This window comes from Pongo pygmaeus, chromosome X, assembly GCF_028885625.2.
Source record: "Pongo pygmaeus isolate AG05252 chromosome X, NHGRI_mPonPyg2-v2.0_pri, whole genome shotgun sequence".
Lineage (NCBI taxonomy): Eukaryota > Metazoa > Chordata > Mammalia > Primates > Hominidae > Pongo > Pongo pygmaeus.
The window spans coordinates 78,752,373-78,769,806 of NC_072396.2; the positions used below are offsets into that span (position 1 = coordinate 78,752,373).

General features: G+C 36.9%; 1 protein-coding gene across 3 annotated transcripts in view; it reads right to left on the minus strand.

Annotated features, from left to right (window-relative positions):
- Positions 1-17,434, minus strand: part of ZDHHC15 (zinc finger DHHC-type palmitoyltransferase 15) — a 163,773-nt gene that overhangs the window by 114,324 nt on the left and 32,015 nt on the right. For all 3 annotated transcript variants that reach the window (XM_054471388.2, XM_054471385.2, XM_054471386.1), the window contains one exon: positions 1,414-1,508. In XM_054471388.2, coding sequence (XP_054327363.1) covers positions 1,414-1,508 — 95 coding nt within the window. The remainder of the gene's footprint in view (positions 1-1,413; positions 1,509-17,434) is intronic.

The following is a 17,434-nucleotide window of genomic DNA, read 5'->3' on the forward strand; positions in this document are numbered from 1 at the left end:
TATTGAAGTCTCCAACTATTACTATGTAACTGTTATTGTGTATTTTTTTCTTTACTTCTGTCAGTTTTTGCTTCTTATAATTTGGGGCTCTCTTATTACATGCATATATTTTATAACTGTCACATATTCTTGATAAATTGACTCTTTTGTAAATATATGTCCTTCTTTGTCTCTTGTAACATTTTTTTACTTAAAGAGTCTTTGTTGTATGATATTAATATAACCACCCTTACTCTGTAATATCTTTTTCTAGCTTTACATTTTCAACCTATTTATGTCTCTGGTTCTAAAGTTAGACTTTTGTAAACAGTATAAAGGTAAATCACAATTTTTTATCCATTCTGTCAATCTCAACCTTTTAATTGAATAGTTAAATCCATTTATGTTTCAAGTAATTACTTATTATGAATAACTTCTGTCATTTTACTCTTTATTTTCTTCATATCTCATATCTCTTATGTTCCTCAATTCCTACATTATTGCCTTTCTTTGTAGTTAACTTTATTTTTCTTGTGTACCGTTTTGGCTTCATTAAGGACACAGTATTTTTCCTAATGTTCGGAGGCTGGAAAGTTTCCCTGTTGTTCTTTTACTACTTTGGAACCTACCCTAATTTAGAGTAGTTACACATTACAAATGCCTGATATAATCACAAATTCTTTCATGAACCCTTAAAAATATTGCATGAAACACTTGCATTTAAGGTAACACAGTCTGAAAATGATTGATTTAACTATTGTGCTTTTTTCTCAGAGTTGTATTTCAGAGTCTCACTGGAATGAAATAACAGCACTAAATAAATAAAATAATCACTGGTACTAAAATAGTAGTTTCATAGAATTGAATTAGATGAGGCCTCAGAGTCCAAGTGGGTTCTTGTTTTCTAATTATATCACCAATGCAGGTAGTGGTTTCCTACTCTTTTTAAAATTTGAGACAGCGTCACTCATGCTGGAGTGTAGTGGCACCATCACAGGTCACTGCAGCCTCAAACTCCTGGGTTTAAGTAATCCTCCTGCCTCTGCCTCCTGAGTAGCTGGGAACACAGGTGTGCTCCACCATGCCAAGCTAATTAAAAAATTCTGTGTATTGACAGGGTCTCACTTTGTTGCCTAGGTCTCAAACTCCTAGCTTCAAGTGATTCTCCCGCCTCAGCCTCCAAAAATGTTGGGAATACAGGTGTGAGCCACAGCACCCAGTTGGCTTCTTAGTATTAAAGATATCCAGAGCTGGTGATTTCACAAACTCCTTCAATAGCCTATCCTACCCTCAATTCACCTTTATCACTAGGAGTTCTTTAAGATTACCCTGACTCTTTCGTATTATTTACTCCTCTTTTTGTCCTCTTCTTGCTTTATTGTCATTTCTACTTTTTTCTGTTCTTATCCTTTAAGAAGTAACCAATATTCTTACCTTCTGATTTGGCTGCTGTGGGAGTGTAAAGATAGACTTCCAGTAGGTCCAGGTAAAGAACACAAAGATGGCATGGTAGAGTATGAGGTAAACAACTGAAATAAAAAAAAATCAGTGTTTATACTATCTTTTTATCCATTTCTAAGAGTTCAAAAATACAAAGCTCCATGACAAATTTTTATTCTGTTTTCCTATTAACATGTATTCTCTTGTATTATTATGAAGTGTTAATTTTATTTTCCCATACAGTGACAGAAACAAGCCATAATGAAAAACTTGAAACAAAGACTTTCTGCAAGTTGCATACCTTAAAAGTTGCCATGTGATTCTTGAAGTAAAGGGGGAAATGTCCTTTATGACAATGTAGGGAAAACTACTTCAGCCAATTGTCATTATCTTTGCTACTTTGAGTACTGAAAGGTGATAATGACACAATTTACACAGCACTTTAGAGTTTACAACATGCTTTCGCATATGTTATTTCATTTTATTTTCTCAATAAATTTGTAAGATAGGTAATAAGATAGGGATAGTCGATTAACTACCAGAGGTAGTTGATTAACCAAAGTCATACAGGTAGTCTATAATGTAGCCAGGTGTTAAAGACTAAACACTTTTTTTCTTTTAAAAAAATTTGTATAAATTAATGGAGTACAAGTAAAATTTAGTTACATGCATAGGTTGCACAGTGGTGTAGTCAGGGCTTTCAAGAGTATCTATCACTTGAATAATGTACATTGTACCTATTAAGTAGTTTCTTATCATCCACCCCTCTCCCACCCTCTCACCCATACCAGTCTCTATTATCTATCATTCCACAGTCTATTTCCATATGTACACATTATTTAGCTTCCACTTATGAGTGAGAACATGAGGTATTTATCTTTCTGTGTCTGAGTTGTTTCACTTAAGATAATGGCCTCCAGTTCCATCCATCTTGCTGCAAAAGACATGATTTCATTCTTTCTTATGGCTGAATAGTATTCCATTGAAGATTATATACTTTTGAAGTGTGGGTTGTACTTCTGAGACAGTTATAAAAGTGGCTCTCTACTACCTTTCTTTTCATACCCTTTGCCTTTAGATAGCTCTTCTCATATGAGATATTTTGGTATTCTCCACAGAGGTGGCCATAAGACTGCAAGACTGTGAGTCCTTAAATGGTATGGTCTTATTACTTCAATGCATCAGAAAGACTCAAGGGAATAATGTGACTCAAGACCAACTTAACAGGACTGAGCCTCTCATACATTTATAATTGAATTGAAAAAAAAAAAGAGACTCTACTCTCCTGGCCCAGTGCTCCCAGCCCTACAAGACAAGACCATTTCTATGTGCTTGATTTTTGTAAGTATGAAATCTCATTTTAAAATTCAAGCAATATAAAGTAAAAGGTAAATGTCCACCCCACACATACATCTAACTTCTCACCTCCTCATTCTAAGGCACAACACCTCTTTGGTGTTTGGTATGTATCATTCCAGATCCTCTTATTTGTATATGTTTATACAAATATATGTACACCACAAACATGAAAGATTTGTAGTATTTTAACATTTTTAATTGTATCTCTTTTTAAAGATAATATATTTACAAGTTTTAAAATCTGAAAGTATGGAATAGTATACAGTGAAAAGTCTTCCTCCTATACCTGTCCCCCAGCCACCCAGTTCTCCTCGCTGGAAGCAACCAACATCTTTGTTGTGTATCCTTTATGATTGTATACATATAAAATCACCCAAATAGTGTGTTTTTCCACAAATAGCAGTATTCTATACACACTGTTTTGTAACTTACTTCTTTTTCACTTACTATAAGTTACCGTAATTTATTTAACCAGGCTGTCTCTGAGGAAAATTTGTTCTTCCCCCTTCTCTTGCTAATACAAATAATGCTTCAATCAATAATTTTTATATATGTCATCAGCACATGCACAAAAAATATCTATAGGATCAATTCTCTGAAGTGGAACTGCAAGGTCAAAAGGGATGTCTTTTGGTAGATACTGCCAAATTGCCATTAAGAATATTTGTATTTAATTTATATTCTCATCATCGATAAGTGAGAGCACCTCTTCCACTATCCTCTAGAATTCAAGATTTTTTCAAGAGTTGTGTCCAGTGTTTAGCTGGCTACCCCCTGGGAGTGTCTCTAGGCTAGCCTTTGTGAAGTGTTATCATACTTTTTTCTCTTAGGCAATGCCTTTAAATGTTTTTTTTTTCATGTGTTATCTTTTGCAATTGTTTCGTTTCTTTGATTTTATGAGGTTCTTATGGGGAAAATTACATGACTAAGTTATGTTAACCCATGTTCCTTCAGTATGGGAGTGTGAAATCTTTGATTTTTAAAGAGATCAGGAGAAAAAAATTTCATGTTTACCCTCTCATTATACACTTGAAGGCTAATGTGGTTAACCAATTTGGATCACCTGAGTGACTGAGAACTAAACTCTTACACTTGGCAGTATCTTAAGCACATTAACTATATTTTTAATTCCAATGATTGAGATGGGAAGTGTGGGACTTTAACTTGTTCCAGGTACTACTACGCACCAACTGGTTCAATCATGGAATTGGAAACAGCTGGCTCCCATTCCTACATTACAAGGTTTCATAGAAATTATGGGTACTTTTAAATAAATGGGTAGAAAACGAAGGATTTTGAGGTTAAATGACTAAGTCGAGGTTATTCTATAAACTGGTAAAATAGGAACAATACCAATATTTTAGAGTAAGGTGAGACCATAAAGATCATTTGGTTCAACACCCTCATTTTACAGAGAAGTAACTGAGGCCCAGAGGGGCAAGTGATTTGATCAGAATTACTCAGCAAAGTTATGGAAGCAATGGAACCAGAATCCAAGTTTCTTCAGTCCCAGTCCAGAGTGCTTTTCCTTAGAGCAGTGATTCTCAAATTTTAGTCTGCATCAAAGCCACCCATAAAGGTTATTAAGATGCTGCAGATCAGGGGGAAGTTTGTCAGCCAGACGGTCACATCTCTCTTTGAGCCTAACACTTAGCAATAAAATGTTAATTCTAATATTTGAGTTCATTGCTTCACTTTACTTTCTCTGATTTACAAACTCTAACAAAAAGCTAGACCTTGTTTTTCAGCTATTTGAAGGAATGAAGATAATGGTGTAAGACGCCCATAAGTTGTGCCCAAGATCTCATTCTTCATGACAGTACAAGAATTGCTCAAGAGTTGTTTCCCAATAGACGATGGAGACTACTGTGTTGGGGGGTGGGGAGCAAGGGTTGAAAAACTACCTATTGGGTACTATGCTTACTATTTGGGTGATGGGCTCAATTGTACCCCAAATCTCACCATCATGCAATATACCCAGCTAACAAACCTGCACATGTACCCCCTGAATCTACAAAAAAAGTTGAAACTATTTTTTAAAAAGAGTTGTTTCCATGATTTAGCCACCCTCTAGAATTCAAGATTTCCTCAAGAGTTGCGTCCAATGTTTAGCTGGCTACCCGCTGGGAGTATCTCTAATGCTGGGATCAAATTCTGGTGCTAATATATGATATTATGTTTTGAAACGGCTTAGTTTTCCTCATTGATATCCACTTCAAAAGTTAGGGTTGTCTTCCAGGTATCCTAATTTCTTCTAATTATCCATTCAGCATCTACCACTCATCAATTTACATAAACCTTCTATGAAGCTGGTTAGATTATCAGTCTATACCAATTCTTTAGGAGTAGTGAGGCTCATAAGTTTGCCAGCCACTATGCAAAGCAGGGCTTCATATTAGTTGTCTTAAACAGCATTGTTAAGTTTCAAAGAGCTTTCTAGTACTCATGTATTGGAATTTGGTGAATGACATCAAGCTACCAAAATACATAAACTTCTTACGTTTATAAACTTTAATGATAGTCCCTTTCAGATTTTGTTTGTTCCATGCTGACGAGGTCTCTCCTTTTTGGTCTGTTTTGGGCATTGAAGTGTTGTGCAAAATCCAATGGATTTGGAATCAGATGACTAGGTTTTGAACTCTGGATTTGCCCTTAATAACTATATGTCCTTGAGAAGCTGGTTAACCTTGCCGAGAATCATAAGTGTATATATATGATCACATGTATGTATATGTGTGTGTGTGTGTGTGTGTGTGTGTGTGTGTATATATATATGATTGAAATACCTGCTTGTCAAAGTTGTTGTGGTAATTAATTGGCTTAAATGTGTGAAAGTATCTGACATACTCTTAGGACTTAATAAACCTGTTTTCTTCTTCTCACTTCCTCTTAAATCTTAGTGATTTGTTTTCTGAGACATGGTGATAAAAATTACACAGATTTCGGGGGCAGATGAACCATGGTTTTGTTAAAAAAGAGAAAAAATGGCCCAGGCGTGGTGGTTCACACATGTAATCCCAGCCCTTTGGGAGGCTGACGTGGGAGGATTGGCCTAGGCAGAAAAGTAAGACCCTATCACTACAAAAAAAATTATCTGGCATGGTGGCACATGCTTGTAGTTCCAGTTACTTGGGAGGCAGAAGTGGGAAGATCACTTGAGCCCAGAAATTTGAGGCTGCAGTGAGCTATGATGGCACCACTGCATTCCAGCCTGGGTGATATAGTGAGACCCTGTCTCTAAAAAAATAAAAACTAAATTAAAAAAATAAAATAGTTTATTTCTAGTCCTCTTGTTGATAATGCCTACCCACAAGTTTCATTGATTCATTGATCTTGGGGATAAGAAAGTACACAGGCCAATATGCCTTGGGGAATAATCTTTGGCTTCTTTCCTGGTTTAAAATGGATAGTTGAAATATCATTATTCTGCATGTATAATTTGGATTAAGTACTGCCCAATGCATTCAAATTGTCAGGGATATTCATAGAAGACTACACACACACACACACACACACGCACACACACACACACAAAGCGGTATCTCCATTGCCTATATGGTGGGTAGGGATTTGTAAACTAGTTCTCTGCTGGCTAAGGAAGTGGAAGGGATTCTACCAATCACAATGTGGTTCCCTCAGAATGTATTATCTTTTGTTGATGCAACCAATAATTCCTCTATCTCATTAATATGATGTTGACTTAATTTATGTTAATTTCATACATTTTCAGAGTTGGAAGAAAACTTAGATACCATTTAATCTAATGCATCAATCTGCTGTACATTATCCCTAATAATTGCTTACTCAGCTTTTGGAAACACCTGACGTAATGGAGGAATTTAGCTCCTGGAACAGCCTATTCTATTGTTGGAAAACTCCAATTGTTAGACACATTTTCCTCATATCAAGTATATATATACCTCCTCACAACTCCCTCCCATTGATTGTAATTTTGCTCTATGGGGAGGAATCAGATTTGCTTAAAAACAAACAGACTTATACCCAGGCATTTAAAGATCTGTTATAGCTCAATAATAAAATAAACAACTCAATAAAAAAAGGCAAAAGACTAAACAGACACTTCACATTAGAAGATATACAGATGGCAAACAAGCACATGAAAAGATTAGTCATTACAGAAGTGCAAATTAAAAACCACAAGGAGACTCCATTTCATACCTTATGGAATAGAATATAAGAAACTATCACCACCACCAACAAAAACAAACTTATAACACTAAATGATAATGAAGATGTGGAATAAAGAGAACTCTCATATATCAATTATAGGAAAGCAAAATGGTAGAACTGCTTTGGAAAACACTTTGGCAGTTTCTTATAAGGTTAATCATCCACTTACCATATGACCCAAGAATCCCACAGCTAGGTATTAACTCAAGAGAAACAAAATCATATATCTCCACAAAGGCTTATACATATATATTCTTATCATATTGAAACTTATTCAAAATAGTTTCAAACTGGAAACAACCCAAATGTTCCTAAACTGGTGAATAAATAAGCAAACTGTGATCATCTGTAATATGAAATACTACTCCACAATAAAAACAAGTTACTTCATACATATACTCACAGATGAATCTTAAAAATATATGATGCTAAGTGAAGAAAGCCTAATACAAAAGGCTCCATACTATATGATTCAATTTATATAACTATGGAAAAGGTAAAACTAAAGGGACAGAAAACAGATCAGCAGTTGTCAGGGATGGAGAGTGAGAGGATTTCTTGTGAATGGGGTAAAGGGAATCATTTGGGGTTATATAAATATAATATAAATATTCTATATTTATATTCTATAAATATTCTATATTTATATTCTATAAATATTCTATATTTATATTATAATATTTATATAATATAAATATTATATATGAATATTATGGATAATATTAATATATAATATTATATATAATAATATATAATATATAATATATATTAATATTCTATAATATTAAATATATATAAATATTATAGAATATTTATATTCTATATTCTATATATTACAGAATATTTATATTCCATAATATTCTATATATTACAGAATATTTATATTCCATAATATTCTATATATTACAGAATATTTATATTCCATAATATTCTATATATTACAGAATATTTATATTCCATAATATTCTATATATTACAGAATATTTATATTCCATAATATTCCATATATTACAGAATATTTATATTCCATAATATTCCATATATTACAGAATATTTATATTCCATAATATTCCATATATTACAGAATATTTATATTCCATAATATTCCATATATTACAGAATATTTATATTCCATAATATTCTATATATTACAGAATATTTATATTCCATAATATTCTATATATTACAGAATATTTATATTCCATAATATTCTATATATTACAGAATATTTATATTCCATAATATTCTATATATTACAGAATATTTATATTCCAGAATATTCTATATATTACAGAATATTTATATTCCAGAATATTCTATATATTACAGAATATTTATATTCCAGAATATTCTATATATTACAGAATATTTATATTCCAGAATATTCTATATATTACAGAATATTTATATTCCAGAATATTCTATATATTACAGAATATTTATATTCCAGAATATTCTATATATTACAGAATATTTATATTCCAGAATATTCTATATATTACAGAATATTTATATTCCAGAATATTCTATATATTACAGAATATTTATATTCCAGAATATTCTATATATTACAGAATATTTATATTCCAGAATATTCTATATATTACAGAATATTTATATTCTAGAATATTCTATATATTATAGAATATTTATATTCTAGAATATTCTATATATTATAGAATATTTATATTCTAGAATATTCTATATATTATAGAATATTTATATTCTAGAATATTCTATATATTATAGAATATTTATATTCTAGAACATTCTATATATTATAGAATATTTATATTCTATAAATATTCTATATATTATAGAATAGTGTAAATATTCTATATATTATAGAATAGTGTAAATATTCTATATTATATGGATAGTGGTGGTTTTTACATTCCTGTTTACTACTGTCAAAACTTATCAACCTGTATACTCAAAAATGGTGACATTGCATATGAATTATATCTCAATAAATCTGACAAAAACAAAATAGGTCTTTACCTTTGGTGCTTTTTCATTTTAGATTTTTTGACATTTGGCAAAAAAGATGATACATATTTATCTAACTTGACTTCCCAGTCCAATATTTTTATTTTCCTCAATAGTCATACTCAAATGTGTTAGGACTTACAGGCTATAGGAATGAAAGCCGTGTTGATAGGTACACAGCTATGGTGGGAAGCAAAATCATGAGTCTAAAACCTACCATTGGCTGCACTGTGGCTGATGTTTCCATGTATATATATATAATCATTTTGGCTCAATATATGCCCCACCATCAGTAACCTGATACAAGTGGAGACTGCAAGGCATGTTGGGAAAGGCACAGGAGGATGGGAGGTCCAACCCAGCCCACTGGAGAGAGAAGTATTGAAGCATAGGAAAGGCAGAGCTTTGAAATGGTACATTTAGATGTAGCTATATCAAAAGTGACTTGTCAAAATGTAAAGGGGAAAAATCACTTAAAAAATTAAAACATGATATATACAATAGACACTACCAAATCTCACTCCATCTGTAACTCTGTAGTGACTACTAACAACTTACACTAAGTTATCCATTTCTGTATTATTTGCATTTTAAGAGATTCAAGTACTTCCATAATCAAGAAAAAAATAAGCTTCAGTTTTAAGTTGATCATTAATGGTTAAATAGAAAATTGGCAGACAGGAGACAAAACTAATGTGCGGCTCCTACTTGGACAGACAGAACAGCATCTGGAGACTCACATTGTGAACTTTTGCCCCAAGAGCCACTGCAAAAACATACCAGGAAAACCAAAAAAAAATCACAGACCCTTTGAAAGAAGCAGCTTGCTGCTGCAAATCCCATGAGACAGCTGAAAAACTGAGTTCCCAAAGTATGACAGAGAGAAAAGTCAACCTCCAAACATGCATCCCCACTGGGAAACATGAAAATCCAGATCACCAGAGAAAGATTTAACCTTATGTAGAGCTGAAATGGATTTAGGGAGCCAAGCAAAATATAAAAGTCGAAGAAGCAGTGGGAAGGGCCCTATAGGCACTCATGGTCCCCAGCTCCAGCCCAGGGAAGCCATTCCTGGCTTTATCTCACAGAGGTCCCTGGGGAAGGGAAGGTAGCCAGCAAGAATTGTGGAGAGGCCACAGAATGAAAAAAGCTTCTAGCTGAACTCTGTAATAATTTCAACCGAGCATGAATTTTCCTGAGCAGAAACCTGGTAGGGGGAAGTGATCAGAAAGCTCAGATATGAGCATAGAAGCCATAGCTGACTAGGTGAGCAGGCAGGCAAGGAGGGGTAAGGCCTGAGCCCTGCATGCTTTCTCACTGGGGAGACTTGTAGCCTGGGGCAAGATCTCAGCCCTGCTCACCAGCTGCCTGGATATAAATGTGCAGTTGAGAGGTGGGGTAAAACAGGAATCAGATTGGCCTTGCTGGCTGCATGGAAGCTGGGTGAGGCCTGTCACTGCTGGCTTTCCCCCACTTCCCTGGCAACTGGTTTGATGCAGCAGACACAGCCATAATCCCCCTGGGAACATAACTTCATTGCCTGAGAATCACCACCCCTCCACCATCTCCCATAGTGGCTGCAGCAAGCCCCACCCAAGGAGAGTCTGAGCTCAGACTCACCTAACCTTGCCCCCACATGATGGTTTTTCTTTAACTGCCCTGGTCACCAAAGACAAAAGACATAAACTCCTGGGAAATCTATGACACCACCCATCACCTGAAAAACGTGAGTACCCATCCTAGCCAATGTAGGGCAAGATTACATACCCTTCTACTACAGCAGAAGGCACTCTCTTCAAAGCACCACCTGCTGGAGGCCAGCCAACTCAAGCCATTACAGCAACTCATAACAGAACAACCCTGATCCAAAGAGGAGAAAACAACAGCTAATTCCATGTCCTACAACACCCTGGCTAACTAGAGGTCCTGAGTCTGTCCACGTGACAACTTCACTGCTAGCATAACCAGTATTTGAAAAAAAAACCAGCACACTAAACAAAACTATAAGCAAGGACTTCCACAGAGTCCACTTCACTCCCCTGCCACCTCCAGTGGAGCAGGTGCTGGAATCTATAACTGGGAGACCTGAAGATGGATCATATTACAGGACTCTTTGCAGACATTCCCCAGAAACAGCCTGGAGCCTGGCAGCCCCACTGGGAGGCTAGACTCGGAAGAACAATAAGAATCACTGAAGTCTGATTTGCAGGAAGCTGTATCCCTAGAGAAAGAAGGAGAGCACCACACCAAGGGATCACCCCGTGGGACAAAAGACTCTGAAGATCAGCCCTTGAGTTCCAAATCTTTCCACTGAAACAGTCTACCCAAATAAGAAGGAACCAGAAAAACAATTCTGGTAATACAACAAAACAGGGTTCTATAATATCACCAAAAGATCACACTAGCTCTCCAGCAATTGGCCCAAACTAAGAAGAACTCTCTGAATTGCAGATAAAGAATTCAGAAGGTTGATTATTAAGCTACTCAAGGAGGCACCAGACAAAGGTGAAAACCAGCTTAAAGAAATTAAAAAACAATACAAAATATAGATGAAAAAGTCTAGAGAGAAACAGAGATCATAAAAGACAAACACAAATTCTGGAAATGAAAGACACACTTAAAGAATTGCAAAATACACTGGAAAGTTTCAACAAAAGAATTGAACAAAGAGAAGAAAAAACTTCAGAGTGCAAAGAGAAGGCTTTCAAATTAAACCAATCTGACAAAGACATAGAAAAAAATTAAAAAATGAAGAAAGCCTTCAAAGAATTTGAGATTATGTCAAATGTCGAAACATAAGAATAACTTGTTTCTGAGGAAAAAAAATCTAAAAGTTTGGACAACTTATTTGAGGGAATAATCGAGAAAAACTTCCCTAGTCTTGCTACTGATCTAGACATCCGAATACAAGAAGCCAAGAACACATGGGAAATTCATCGCAAAAAGATCATCCCTAGGCATATAGTCATCAGGTTACCTAAAGTCAAGATGAAGGAAAGAATCTTAAGAGCAGTGAGGCAGAAGCACCACGTAAACTATAAAGAAAAACCTAGCAGATTAACAGCAGATTTCTCAGCAGAAACCCTGCAAGCCAGAGGGATTGGGGTCCTATCCTTAGCCACCTTAAACAAAATAATTGTCAGTAAAGAATTTTGTATCTGGCAAAACTAAGCTTCATAAATGAAGGAGAAATAAAGCCTTTTTCACAAAAACAAATGCTGAGGGAATTTGCCATTACCAAGCCAGCTCTACAAGAAATGTTAAAAGGAGCTCTATATCTTGAAACAAAACCTCAAAATACACGAAAATAAAATTTCCTTAAAGCATAAATCCCACAGGACATATTAAAAAATAACATAATGAAAAAGACCCAAGATGTCCGAATAGCAACAGCTCCAGTCTACAGCTCCCAGCATGAGTGACACACAAGACGGGTGATTTCTGCATTTCCAATAGAGGTGCGGGGTTCATCTCACTGGGGAGTGTCAGAAAGTGGGTTCAGGACAGTGGGTGCAGTGCACTGAGCGCTAGCCAAAGCAGGGCGAGGCATCGCCTCACCTGGGAAGCGCAAGGGGTCAGGAAATTCCGTTTCCTAGTCAAAGAAAGGGGTGACTGACGACAGCACCTGGAAAATCGGGGCACTCCCACCCTAATACTGCATTTTTCCAATGGTCTTAGCAAACGGCACACCAGGAGCTTATATCCTGTGCCTGGCTCAGAGGGTCCTATGCCCACAGAGCCTCCTTCATTGTTAGCACAGCAGTCTGAGATCAAACCGCAAGGCGGCAGGGGGAGGGGTGCCCGCCACTGCCTAGGTTTGAGTAGGTAAACAAAGCTGCCTGGAAGCTTGAACTGGGTGGAGCCCACCACAGCTCAAGGAGGCCTGCCTGCCTCTGTAGACTCCACCTCTGGGGGCAGGGCACAGCCAAACAAAAGGCAGCAGATTCCTCTGCAGACTTAAATGTCCCTGTCTGACAGCTTTGAAGAGAGTAGTGGTTCTCCCAGCACGCAGGTGGAGATCTGAGAATGGACAGACTGCCTCCTCAAGTGGGTCCCTAATCCCCGAGTAGCCTAACCGGGAGGCACCCCCTAGTAGGGGCAGAATGACAACTCACATGGCCGGGTACCCCTCTGAGACAAAACATCCAGAGGAACGATCAGGCAGCAACATTTGCTGCTCACCAATATCTGCTGTTCTGCAGCCTCTGCTGCTGAAACCCAGGCAAACAGGGTCTAGAGTGGACCTCCAGAAAATTCCAACAGACCTGCAGATGAGGGTCCTCACTGTTAGAAGGAAAACTAACAAACAGAAAGCACATCCACACCAAAACCCCATCTGTACGTCACCACCATCAAAGACCAAAGGTGGATAAAACCACAAAGATGGGGAAAAAACAGAGCAGAAAAACTGGAAACTCTAAAAATCAGAGCACCTCTCCCCCTCCAAAGGAACACAGCTCCTCACCAGCAATAGAACAAAGCTGGACGGAGAATGACTTTGACAAGTTGAGAGAAGAAGACTTCAGACAATCAAACTACTCCGAGCTAAAGGAGGAAGTTCGAACCCATGGCAAAGAAGTTAGAAACCTTGAAACAAATTAGAGGAAAGGCTAACTACAATAACCAATGCAGAGAAGTCCTTAAAGGACCTGATGGAGCTGAAAACCAAGGCTCGAGAACTATGTGACAAATGCACAAGCCTCAGTAGCCGGTTTGATCAACTGGAAGAAAGGGTATCAGTGATGGAAGATCAAATGAATGAAATGAAGCCAGAAGAGAGGTTTAGAGGAAAAAACAATAAAAAGAAACGAACAAAGCCTCCAACAAATATGGGACTATGTGAAAAGACCAAATCTATGTCTGATCGGTGTACCTGAAAGTGACGGGGAGAATGGAACCAAGTTGGAAAATACACTGAAGGATAGTATCCAGGAGAACTTCCCCAATCTAGCAAGGCAGGCCAACATTCAAATTCAGGAAATACAGAGAACGCCACAAAGATACTCCTCGAGAAGAGCAACTCCAAGACACATAACTGTCAGATTCACCAAAGTTGAAATGAAGGAAAAAATGTTAAGGGCAGCCAGAGAGAAAGGTCGGGTTACCATCAAAGGGAAGCCCATCAGACTAACAGCTGATCTCTCGGCAGAAACTCTACAAGCCAGAAGAGAGTGGGGGCCAATATTCAACATTCTTAAAGAAAAGAATTTTTAACCCAGAATTTCATATCCAGCCAAACTAAGCTTCATAAGTGAAGGAGAAATAAAATCCTTTACAGACAAGCAAATGCTGAGAGATTTTGTCACTACCAGGCCTGCCCTAAAAGAGCTCCTGAAGGAAGCACTAAACATGGAAAGGAACAACCAGTACCAGCCACTGCAAAAACATGCCAAATTGTAAAGACCATCCAGGCTAGGAAAAAACTGCATCAATTAACAAGCAAAATAACCAGCTAACATCATAATGACAGGATCAAATTCATACATAACAACATTAACCTTAAATGTAAATGGGCTAAATGCTCCAATTAAAAGACACAGACTGGCAAATTGGATAAAGAGTCAAGACCCATCAGTGTGCTGTATTCAGGAAACCAATCTCATGTGCAGAGACACACATAGGCTCAAAATAAAGGGACGGAGGAAGATCTACCAAGCAAATGGAAAACAAAAAAAGGCAGGGGTTTCAATCCTAGTCTCTAATAAAACCAACAAAGATCAAAAGAGACAAAGAAGGCCATTACATAATGGTAAAGGAATCAATTCAACAAGAAGAGCTAACTATCCTAAATATATATGCACCCAATACAGGAGCACCCAGATTCATAAAGCAAGATCTTAGAGACATAGAAAGAGACTTAGACTCCCACACAATAATAATGGGAGACACTGACACCCCACTGTCAACATTAGACAGATCAACGAGACAGAAAGTTAACAAGGATATCCAGGAATTGAACTCAGCTCTGCACCAAGAGGACCTAATAGACATCTACAGAACTCTCCACCCCAAATCAACAGAATATACATTCTTCTCAGCACCACACCGCACTTATTCCAGAATTGATCACATAGTTGGAAGTAAAGCACTCCTCAGCAAATGTAAAAGAAAAGAAATTATAACAAACTGTCTCTCAGACCACAGTGCAATCAAACTAGAATTCAGGATTAAGAAACTCACTCAAAACTGCTCAACTACATGGAAACTGAACAACCTGCTCCTGAGTCACTACTGGGTACATACAGAAATGAAGGCAGAAATAAAGATGTTCTTTGAAACCAATGAGAACAAAGACACAACATACCAGAATCTCTGGGAAACATTTAAAGCAGTGTGTAGGGGGAAACTGATAGCACTAAATGCCCACAAGAGAAAGCAGGAAAGATCAAAAATTGACACCCTAACATCACAATTAAAAGAACTAGAGAAGCAAGAGCAAACACATTTCAAAGCTAGCAGAAGGCAAGAAATAACGAAGATCACAGCAGAACTGAAAGAAATAGAGACACAAAACATCCTTCAAAAAATCAGTGAATCCAGGAGCTGGTTTTCTGAAAAGATCAACAAAATTGATAGACCGCTAGCAAGACTAATAAAGAAGAAAAGAGAGAAGAATCAAATAGACGCAATAAAAAATGATAAAGGGGGTATCACCACCGATCCCACAGAAATAAAAACTACCATCAGAGAATACTATAAACACCTCTATGCAAATAAACTAGAAAATCTAGAAGAAATAGATAAATTCCTCGACACATACACCCTCCCAAGACTAAACCAGGAAGAAGTTGAATCCCTGAATAGACCAATAACAGGCTCTGAAATTCAGCCAATAAGTAATAGCTTATCAACCAAAAAAAGTCCAGGACCAGATGGACTGACAGCTGAATTCTACCAGAGGTACAAGGAGGAGCTGGTACATTCCTTCTGAAACTATTCCAATCAACAGAAAAAGAGGGAATCCTCCCTAACTCATTTTATGAGGCCAGCATCATCCTGATACCAAAGCCTGGCAGAGACAAAACAAAAAAAGAGAATTTTAGACCAATATCCCTGATGAACGTCGATGCAAAAATCCTCAGTAAAATACTGGCAAACTGAATCCAGCAGCACATCAAAAAGCTTATCCACCATGATCAAGTGGGCTTCATTCCTGGGATGCAAGGCTGGTTCAACATATGCAAATCAATAAACTTAATTCAGCATATAAACAGAACCAATGATAAAAACCATATGATTATCTCAATAGAGGCAGAAAAGGCCTTTGACAAAATTCAACAACACTTCATGCTAAAAACTCTCAATAAATTAAGTATTGATGGGACGTATCTCAAAATAATAAGGGCTATCTATGACAAATCCACAGCCAATATCATACTGAATGGGCAAAAACTGGAAGCATCCCCTTTGAAAACTGGAACAAGACAGGGATGCCCTCTCTCACCACTCCTATTCAACATAGTGTTGGAAGTTCTGGCCAGGGCAATCAGGCAGGAGAAGGAAAAAAAGGGTATTCACAATTAGGAAAAGAAGAAGTCAAATTGTCCCTGTCTGCAGATGACAGGATTGTATATCTAGAAAACCCCATCATCTCAGCCCAAAATCCCCTTAAGCTGACAGGCAACTTCAGCAAAGTCTCAGGATACAAAATCAATGTGCAAAAATCACAAGCATTCTTATACACCAATAACAGACAAACAGAGAGCCAAATCATGAGTGAACTCCCATTCACAATGGCTTCAAAGAGAATAAAATACCTAGGAATCCAACTTACAAGGGACGTGAAGGACCTCTTCAAGGAGAACTACAAACCACTGCTCAATGAAATAAAAGAGGATACAAACAAATGGAAGAACATTCCATGCCCATGGGTAGGAAGAATCAATATCATGAAAATGGCCATACTGCCCAAGGTAATTTATAGATTCAATGCCATCCCCATCAAGCTACCAATGACTTTCTTCACAGAATTGGAAAAAACTACTTTAAAGTTCATATGGAACCAAAAAAAGAGCCCACATTGCCAAGTCAATCCTAAGCCAAAAGAACAAAGCTGGAGGCATCATGCTACCTGACTTCAAACTATACTACAAGGCTACAGTAATCAAAACAGCACGATACTGGTACCAAACAGAGATATAGACCAATGGAACAGTACACAGCCCTCAGAAATAATGCCACATATCTACAACCATCTGATCTTTGACAAACCTGACAAAAACAAGCAATGGGGAAAGGATTTCCTATTTAATAAATGGTGCTGGGAAAACTGGCTAGCCATATGGAGAAAGCTGAAAGTGGATCCCTTCTTACACCTTATACAAAAATTAATTCAAGATGGATTAAAGACTTACATGTTAGACCTAAAACCATAAAAACCCTAGAAGAAAACCTAGGCAATACCATTCAGGACCTAGGCATGGGCAAGGACCTCATGTCTAAAACACCAAAAGCAATGGCAACAAAAGCCAAAATT